The sequence below is a fragment of the Pteropus vampyrus genome, unplaced genomic scaffold (genome assembly GCF_000151845.1).
Source record: "Pteropus vampyrus isolate Shadow unplaced genomic scaffold, Pvam_2.0 Scaffold374, whole genome shotgun sequence".
In the NCBI taxonomy this organism is placed as follows: Eukaryota; Metazoa; Chordata; class Mammalia; order Chiroptera; family Pteropodidae; genus Pteropus; species Pteropus vampyrus.
Genome location: NW_011889155.1, coordinates 874,998 through 884,357, shown reverse-complemented (window position 1 = coordinate 884,357; position 9,360 = coordinate 874,998). Strand labels below are relative to the sequence as shown.

At 51.6% G+C, this 9,360-nt stretch overlaps 1 protein-coding gene across 1 annotated transcript in view; it reads left to right on the top strand.

The window, feature by feature from the left end:
- UBR4 (ubiquitin protein ligase E3 component n-recognin 4) overlaps positions 1 to 6,681 on the top strand; it is a 128,464-nt gene extending 121,783 nt beyond the window's left edge. Inside the window, exons 104-106 of the mRNA XM_011379756.2 lie at positions 2,926 to 3,016; positions 3,706 to 3,868; positions 6,296 to 6,681. Coding sequence (XP_011378058.1) covers positions 2,926 to 3,016; positions 3,706 to 3,868; positions 6,296 to 6,360 — 319 coding nt within the window. The 3' untranslated portion in view covers positions 6,361 to 6,681. The remainder of the gene's footprint in view (positions 1 to 2,925; positions 3,017 to 3,705; positions 3,869 to 6,295) is intronic.
- Positions 6,682 to 9,360: the final 2,679 nt, after the last annotated feature.

Sequence of the window (9,360 nt, the reverse complement as noted above, 5' to 3'; positions counted from 1 at the left end):
GGCTTACCTCTGAGGAACATTTCAAGAGAGGGAGCCAGCCAGGCACAAGGTGAGACTGCTGATGAGCAGGAGGAGCATTTGGGCTGGCACGGGCTGAAACGAGTGACAGGTATCCCCGTCTGCCGGTTTGGGCATAAACTAGGAAAGCTTCTGCATGGCTGTGGTTGGGGCTTTTCTGATCATAAGAAGCTCATCATCTCACTCCTTGGTCACATTCCCATCCCGTCTGTGCCACATTCCACGAGCCTATTTCTATTTATGTGGACGCCTCCCAAAGAAGGAAGTGGTCCTTGTTTTCATGACCTTGTGCTGAGATTTGGGTCAGATGGCAGGTGTCTTGAGAGAAACATCTGCAAATGACAAGAAGCTCTATAAGACGACCATGTGGATTGCCACACACTCAGTGGACTCTGTGGGCACCACTCTTGGCTCACGGGGGCCCTGTGCTGCCCACCTGACCTGGGCTCCACAGTAGAGGATGGAGTTATCCACTTGCTTCTGCCACGAGGGAAGTCTTCACTTCCAGAAGATCTGTCCTTGAGAGTCTGTTTTTGCTAGGATCTGAGGCAATGTTTCCACATTTGTAGGCCAACGAGAGATTGGAGGCATTTTCAGGCCCCTGACAATGAGAGACCAGGTGGAAACAGCCGTGTGCCTGAACCGGCACACCTGGTATTTTTACCTCCATCAGCTCTGATTTGTCAAGGGTTGCTAGTCGTAGGTACCTTATGCCCCCAGGGAGACCAGGTTGGAGCTCTGCTGTTGAATCAGGGCAGTATCAGCTTCTCTTTTTGTAGAATAGGAGGAGGCAAGTCTTCTTAGAGTCCTGTCTAACCCCTGCCATTGTTCCAGACATAGAGCCCACTTCTCAATGTTTCCCCAAAGCCTGAAGCATTAATAGTTAACTAGCTGCTGGAATCACAGGTTAGATCTGGAGGACTCTAAGTTGTTGATAAGCCAGGCTGGCCCACTTCCATAGCACATAAAGTGACTATTTACTGGGCACGGCTGTCAGTGGCAGGTGTGAAATCTGAGCCCACAGGAGCTGTTTTGCTTTCAGTTAGGAGACTGGAATACATTACTGTCCCAGGCAGTTAAGGAAAAGCCAATTTGATCACAGCTTAATTAGGAAATCCAGTGTGAGCTATATTCATGAGTTGTCATTTTCTCTGTAGCAGTTTAGTCACCTTTATTAATTAGCCTTAAATAATTAAGCTGGGCAGAGTCATTCAAGATTTCTGCTTACCAAGGCAAAACAGCCACAGAGAAGGACCAAACTTGGTGTGGTGTGGGGCATGAGCGGGCGCTCCTGAAACAGACCGGAGGAGGTGCTGGGCGTTAGTGCTGTATTGAGACACCGTCTGAGAGAGATCATGGCTGGAAGGACATTAGAAGACATCATCCTGCTGGTTGGGGCAGTGTCACTGGCACAGGCCTTGTCCTGAGTCCTGTACATTGTGGGGTGGGAGGCAGTGGCAGAGATAGAGAAGTGTAGCGCTAGGAATCTGCAGCAGAGAAGTTGACCTTTTCTGCATGTTGTACATTCAGGGCAACAGGTCCTCAGCCAGGGACTTGCAAGTATTTGAGCCTGAGACTTTCTTAGGCCTCCGTCAGCCTGATCTGTTACCCTGTTTGCAGAGAAATGGGCCATCATCCTCATTCCCAGGCCCACCTCACAGTCACAGTCACCTTTACTTAGGCTGCGGCATTCTCACACGTGGCAGGCAGGGGACAGTGGGCGCGTTGGAGGATGTTGGGTGAGGGAGGGCACGGGAAGCCTATTTCAGCAAGTGGGATTCTTTCATTTGATTGTGGGGTTTTTTTTGTTGTTAATTTACATTTACTGACTCTAGATATGGATGGCCTCTCTCATGCTACATAGCCCCTTCTCTTGAGTCTCATACAGTATAGTTTTAGCTTCCATAATAAATACCGCCTGTGTTTATTTTTACAATTCTTACACACACACCCACATTTTAGTATTGAATTCTAGTCCCTTTAGTTATGGGCTCTGTTCCCGTGTGTTCCGAGCTGTAGAATCTCCATGACTTGTTACAGATGTGAAGGCAGTTTGCAGACCATACCTTTTGTAGACTTGGGTGGTAGAAACCAAATTTTAGCCCCAATATGTTACTTCCTGTGCAGAGGGGAGCCTGGTTTTCCTGTTTCTCACAGTGGCTCCACCTGGCGTGACCATTCCTCACTCCAGGAGGGTCTGCCGAGGAGGCAGTGGGCGTTGTCGCCTGTGGCCCCCAGTGTTCCAAGGGACTGGCTGGTCTTTAATCCTCAGCTGCATCATGGGATTAGGTATAGGCGATACTGGGTAGAAACCAAGGGGTGTGGTGAGCAGCCCGGGGATTATCCCGGCATTGGGCGGTGTCGGCCGTCGTGTCCTCTGTCCTGGACGTTACCATTGCTCAACGCCACTTTTCCACCAGCTTGCTGTTTTCACCGCAGCACATGGTTGACAAATTGCTGTATTTGGCGGCTTCAGGCCTGCTGACTGTAAAAGTCCTCCCAGCGGGAATGGGAGGACTGAGTAGCTTTGTTTCCTAGTTCATTTATTAGGTCCTATCCAGTCCACGAGCTTGTGTGGGGGCTGAACATGGGGACATGTGAGTCCTTGGCCTCTCTTTAAGTTGTCATGTCACAACTTCTGTCTCCTCTTGTTCTGTTTTACCCTAATTTGGAAGGGTCGGTACTAGAGATGAATATTTTATGGAACATTTTTGTAGAAATAAACCACTGGGTCCAAGGGCTGCAGAAGTTCTTTCTCACAGCTGCTTTTTTTCTGAGAAATTGGCTTAGTGGCTGGAACTGAGTGATGCAGAGATTACTGTGACTTCCCTTGCTCCCAGGTGCTTTGCTCAGTCCTGTGAGTACCCTTCCAGGGTCTGCGTGGACACGGAATTTGATCTTTTCCAGGCTGACAGACAAGACAGTGAAGGACTACTCTGCTTATCGCTCTTCCCTTCTCTTCTGGGCCCTCGTCGATCTCATTTACAGCATGTTTAAGGTAAGGGCGCTATCGGAGGCTTGGCAGGTTTGTGAAGGGGTGTAAAATACATGTGTCCCGCCTCAGCTGTTGGGTGGCCGCTCCTCCACTGGCCTGTCCTGAGAAACACACTGTGCCTACTGGGAAGGGATCTGTGCCAGCGTAGACCCTTACACGTCTGTGTTCACTTTTATAGCCTGGCCTTGGACCTGCTGCAAACCTGCTTCTGAAGGAAGCTCTTCCTCCCGAGCCACCCTTTGTTCTCGCTTGTCCCCTGTGTTTCGATAAACCCCGTTGCCCCGTGTGCGTGTGACTTACTCCATCCCAGCTTACAGTAGGACGTTCCTCTCTGCCCGGAAGGAACGCACGCGAGGGCTTGGGGGTGGTTCCTTTGATGATCCTTATGAAACAGCATAACAGAAGCATCTTGATGGTTCCCTTTTCTTTGGGATGCAGATGTGAAGTACGCAGGGAGGAAAGAATGCAGTCTCTTGTTGCAGCTTGTGGGTTCAAGTGACACAGTGTATAATAAAGGGGCTGTAAGAGGAGTGAAATGAAATTTTGTTGTTTCTGGGGGTGGGGGGGACATCCTCCAGGGAAAACTTTGATGTATGTGGGAGGGCTCTGCTTTCCATGGGACTGAAGTGGCCTGATCGACTTGAGGCATTAAGTCACCCACCCCTGGGCCTCTCCCCTGTTGGTTCTTGCAGAAGGTGCCTACCAGCAACACGGAGGGGGGCTGGTCCTGCTCTCTAGCGGAATACATCCGCCACAACGACATGCCCATCTACGAAGCTGCTGACAAGGCTCTGAAGACCTTCCAGGAAGAGTTCATGCCAGTGGAGACCTTCTCGGAGTTCCTTGACGTGGCTGGTCAGTGTCAAGGTTTTACCTTTCAAAGGTCTTCTGTTTGTCTCAGTGGGGCTAGCCAGAGTATTTATCTTCACGTACTAGAAGAAACGTCAGTGAGAACTAGCCTGTTGGCCACCATCTAGGAGAGATGAGTAAATACCAAGGACAGCAGCTGTGACATGTATCAGGTACTCACTATGTTCCAGGCACTGTGCTGCTGATTGTGCATTTTCTCAGTTTGTAAGGCAGCCCTGTGTGAGGTCGGAGCTGTGATTGTCCCTGCTTTATAGATGGGGCAGCCGGGGCTTTGAAGAGTAAATCGGTTTCTAGCGGGGCATAGCTGGAAAATTGGTAGAGCCCTTTTTGATTCCTGGCTTTTTATGACAGTTCAGAGAAGGAAAACAGAGCTTACTTGTCTTCCCGCTGCCCCTGGGGAGATGCGGACTTCAACTCTGATTCTTAAAATAAATGCTAAACATCCAAACAGCAAAACAGAACAATCCCTTACTGTAAGGACAGGGTAACACTGTGCTATCGTCATGTGAGACGTCCTCAGACAGTTCCTCATCCCGTAGCTAGTAAAAATGGAGTTCATTGTTCTCATCTGCGTACAGATGCCTTGTACAACAAATTTGTCACTTGAATTGCAAACACATTAAAAATTGTTTGGATTTCATAACCAAGCATCAGGTAACCGTAGGGGGAGGCGACTTGGGCTGATGCCTGTGGAAGTCCACCTAGGATTAAAAATCTAGTGTCCTCTTAGGTTGTAGGTGCTGTTGCATATGGTCCCCTATCACTGCTGTCTCTGCAAGGTGGTGGGGCTCCTGGAGCCGAAGCGGAGGGGGACCACACCTGCCTGACTCTTTTGTGAACCTGTTTTATTTTCCCCTGATGTTTATGGTGGGACTGTTGCGACACGTAACGAAGCAGGAGAAAAACTTCTCTTCAGATCCCACTGTCAAGGGAAAGCCTCTGCTGATGTTTTCCTGTTTGTCTTTATCCTCCGAGAAGCGAATCCTTGAGGTCTGGAGTGACGCTCAGCGTGAATTCCTCTCTCCTCTCAGCTCTGCGCCAGCTGAGGAGTTTCCCCAAAGCCTGGGGATGTCCAGTTGGACCATCCTTTGTGGCGGCCTCAGTGGAAGCTGTGCAATGGAATGGGCCTTTGTTGGCTGGTCCCTGCACCCCCTCCTAATATCTGGCGGTCACGTGTTTGCACTGCTCCCCTCAGTTTCTTCATTCACTCCTCTGGGTGCTTGCACGTGCTCTTTTCAGCCTGGGCGCTTTACCTCATCCACTCTCCCCGCAGGAAGGGATCCTGATGGAGAGCAGGTAGCCTGCGGATTTGTGTCCTCAGGGCCAAGCACTACACCTGTCACCCCAGTGTCTGGTGACTGCCTGAACAAAGACTGTCAATGTGAATGTCAGAGAGGAAGGAGGTGGGCACAGCGAGGAAGGTTCACCTCAGTTCAGGGCTTTGCATCGGCCTGGAGCTGGTGGCGGCACCCTGGCCGAAAGCGGGGCGGAGTGCGAGAGCCTGTCGGCGGGGAGCCTCTGTCCTCACTCCGAGGTCTGGTGTTCACAGCATGACTTTATTACTTTGTTTAGACTGGTAGAAAATTTCCGAACATCAGACATACCCTGTGTAAGGACAGAAGTGTCTTCCAAAACCAGCATGCGCTGGTCGGCGTCACTCTTCCCTCCATCGGCACAGATGCTGGGAGAGGACTTCCATTAGAATGGGGCCAGGGCGGGGTCAGCAACGCCATGTTTGTGAAAGTGAGCGCCCTCCTTGGTGGGGGAGCGGCGTGAGCCACAGGGGACCTGATGCTGATTGAGCACCTTCTGTGCACTGAGCATTTTCACATACATGGCCTAGTTTAATCCCCACAGTGACGAAACAAGGACTTGTCACCATCCCCATTTGATACTTGAAGAAACAGAGCTCCCGTGTGTTGGCAGCTCGCTTAAGGCCCCAGGACTAGTGATTGGGGTGAAGCTCAGATGAGCCCAGGGCCCTGCTACCCTTCTCTGCTCCTCAGCCTGCAAGGCACCGGCATTAACCTTTCTCCAGCCCTGGTCCTTTTGAGAATATGCTGAAGGCTGCGGACACTATCCTTTCAGAAATCTCCCTCTGTTTTACACTCGGTTGCGGTGACCTGCAGATCCCTTGCAGTGGTCTGCGGACCCAGAGTCAGAACCTCTGCCCGGGGAGATTGTGGGGTCGGCCTCTGCCACCGTGCCGCCTTCAAACAAGCAGCAGCGCCTGGCTCCGGAGCAGGAGTGTTTGCTCGGTGACTGGCTCCCCAGTCATCACCGGTGTGCCAGTGAGCGGCTGTGTCAGAACTTGTCAGAGTACAGTGTGTTCTCGTGGATGCGGCAGCCGTGACTCAGTGGGCTGGGGGGTTGCATTCCTGCTCCTCAGCAACCTCTGCCTCTGTTTTCTAGGTTTGTTATCAGAAATCACTGATCCAGAGAGCTTCCTGAAGGACCTGTTGAACTCAGTCCCCTGACCATCCCACAGAACCGCAGTCGACAGAGTGAAGCTGGCCTGCCTTCCACCCCGCGTCCTTCCCTCCCGCACAATGACCCCCCCCACAGGATGCTGCATCATTACTCCTCCCCGCTCCCTCCCTCATTTCTTCTGGAGTGGCTTGGGGTTTTTAGGCTTCCTGTTTTATTTCGTGTGTGGTGCGCTAGCTATGAAGTTGTCTGTAATCCAAGCCATCGAAGGACCTGTACATACCTAGGAGCCGCGAGTTGTCCTGGCCAACTTATTCCTTGAGTGTGCACAGCTTGAGAAATAAATGAATGACTTAGTACACATTGAAAAAGAAGGTGTTGACTGCTGCTTAAACCCACCCTTAGTGACAGTGGCCAAATTCTTTTCCTTGGCTGCCCAGCCCTTTCCGCCGTCAGCACAGGAAGACTGCCGTATCAGAATCGCTGTCTCTGGGCCTCTTGTCAGCACCAAATAGAGCCTCTCTGCTTTCGGCCAGCAAGTTGGGGCACCGCATTTGTTGAATCTGATTTTTCCTAAAACAAACCCCTTGGCGCCTCTTAATTTGGCCTTAAGAGCTGGAACCCAAAGACAAAGGGAGCCTGATGATTTTCTGGTCCTCTGCTGAAGGCGGGCTGTGCGCATCAGGGCACTCACTAGTCTTTCTATGACAGAAGCATTGGACAGTCACCTGCCAGCTGCGAATCGGGAATCCTCTGGCGACTTCTCTTCAGGGTTGCTTGCTAGGAGAGGGCCTGGGGCAGACAGAATCATGAGTAGCTGCCCTTCACTGAGCACCTTCTCTGCCAGGCCAGTGTGTTATTGTTTCTAGTCTTTCTGACAGCCCAGCAGGAAAGGGCCAGAGAACCAGCATCACATGCCGAAGGCCGCTCAGCCAGTGGCTATAGTTTTGTGCCTCTGAAGCTGTGTCCTCAACCACTGTGGCTCCTGCCCCTGGGGACCTTGACGTCTGCTTCCCCAGGTTCGTGGGCAGTGGCCCTTTTGCTAGTCAAGCAGCAAGATTCCCAAAAGCCTCTCCCCAGATTTTGGGGCGAGACTTTAAGGGAAGAAGAGCCCGCCAACATCTATCTCCTTTTGTTCTCTGACTGCTCTGCCCACTGCTTCTCTGAGTGACAGCCTCCCCTATCTTGATGTCCAGTTTATGTGACTCAGTCCTCAGGCCAGACCACTTGCTACAGGAAGGAGGTGCCTCTGGGCCCCTTTGGAAGACCTCCACAAGCAGGACTTGATGTTCCTTCCCCAGAGCCCCTGACCGGGCAGCCATGAGCAGGCGTGAGCGTTGTGCTTGGAGCTTAGCCAGAGAGACAAGAGCAGTTTGATACAAAAAAAACGCAGCTGGCAGCCCAGGCAGACGGGCATGTGTGGCTTTGTGTGCGCGAGTGTGCTTTGGTGTTGGGTGATGGGGCTTCTGAGGGGCTAACTAGCCCGAGGCGAGGGCGTGGCATCGCCCAAGCTGTATCAGGTGCGTCTTTGGTTCAAATCCCAGCTCTGCTACCTCTTGTGTGTCTGCAGTCTCCTCACCTGTAAGGGGGAATATGGTGTCTAGGGGGTGGGGTGGTCGCCAGGTTTGCATGAGATTATTTGCCTGCCGTGTAGTAAGGATATAAGCTGCTCTTAATGTTAATGAATTCATTTTCCATCTACACGATTTTGCCTATTTACTGAGGCTCCATGTCTCAGGTGAGGTCCAGAAATGTCTAAGGAAGGAGGGTAAAGGACCTTGGTTTTAGGGACCGTGACTTCATACACTGACTACAGCAAGTTCATTTCCTTTTGCGTGTCCATCCTCTCCCACCTTCTGGTGGTCTCCCCGAGAGACCGCTACAGGTACACATTAGCATGTGGAATTGCTGTTATATAATATCTTGGCAGGGAGTAAACTGGGGCAGCCTTCTCTGGGACAGCGAAGCAAGAAGGGAGAGGGGGAGGGTGCCAGTGTAAACAGGATTATACCTGCTTATCAGGTGTCAGCTTGCTGTTTCATGTGACACCTTGTAGGCTGAGCCATGTTTGAAGCGACACCTCGGGGCACCGAGTGTTGACATGGTGCCTTCAGAAGCATGATCTGCAGCCTGGTGCCTGTGGCCTAAAGAGCTGGAGTCACCAAAGCTCACGACAAGGTGTTCACTAATTTTTTCTCTGCCCTTCATTTTTTATTTTTTTGCAAAGGCCTCAGAAATTTGGCTCCAATCCAAGTATATCAAGCCTCTTGTTTTCACTGTCACAGCTTTTCCTGTGCTTCCTAGTGACTGCTACAGTCCCAGACAGACTGCTGACATGGTGGCCATACAGGTCTGTGAGGGGTCCCAGAGCGGTATCTGAGGCAGAACTTGGGTAGGAGTGGGAACTGGTCTAGGGAGGGACTCCGTCCCCTGAGCCCACGGCTCATCACAGCAGCCCCTTCCTTGTCCCGAGCCACCTCTGGGCTAATTGCTTCTTGGGTCCCTGTCTGTCTTAATAGGCAACCCCAGGTGGGGAATTTGGAAGATTCCAGACTGAATTATGCCTGATGATGGCTACAACTCTTAAGCCCCAGAAGCCAGTGTTCAGTTATAAAGCTATAGCAGAGACGTTAGCACCTTCCTCCTCGAATTGCTAAGGCTTCTCGTGTTCCCTATTCAGTCTGCGTCTCTCCTGGCGCCCAGCTTTCTGAGTTCAGCACTCTGTTAGGGGCTAAAGGGAGGCTAGGTGGATCCCTTCTTCACGAGGCTCCCCCATCTGCTCCTCTTCCCTCAGTTATGTTTGCTGAGACACCTGGGGCTGTGCTAGATCTTTGCATTTAATTCTCCCATCAATCCTATGAGTTAGGTGGTGGCGTTCCACCTCACAGATGAGGAAACGGCTCCAGAGGAAATGACTTGCCCGCTGGGAGCCAGGTGCTGACAGGTATGTGGGACTCAACACGTCCCCACTCCTCCACTCCTGCTTGTTCACGTGCATCTTCAGTGCTTGGTGCCAGGCGCCGTGCTGAATGCTGAGGGCACAGCAATAC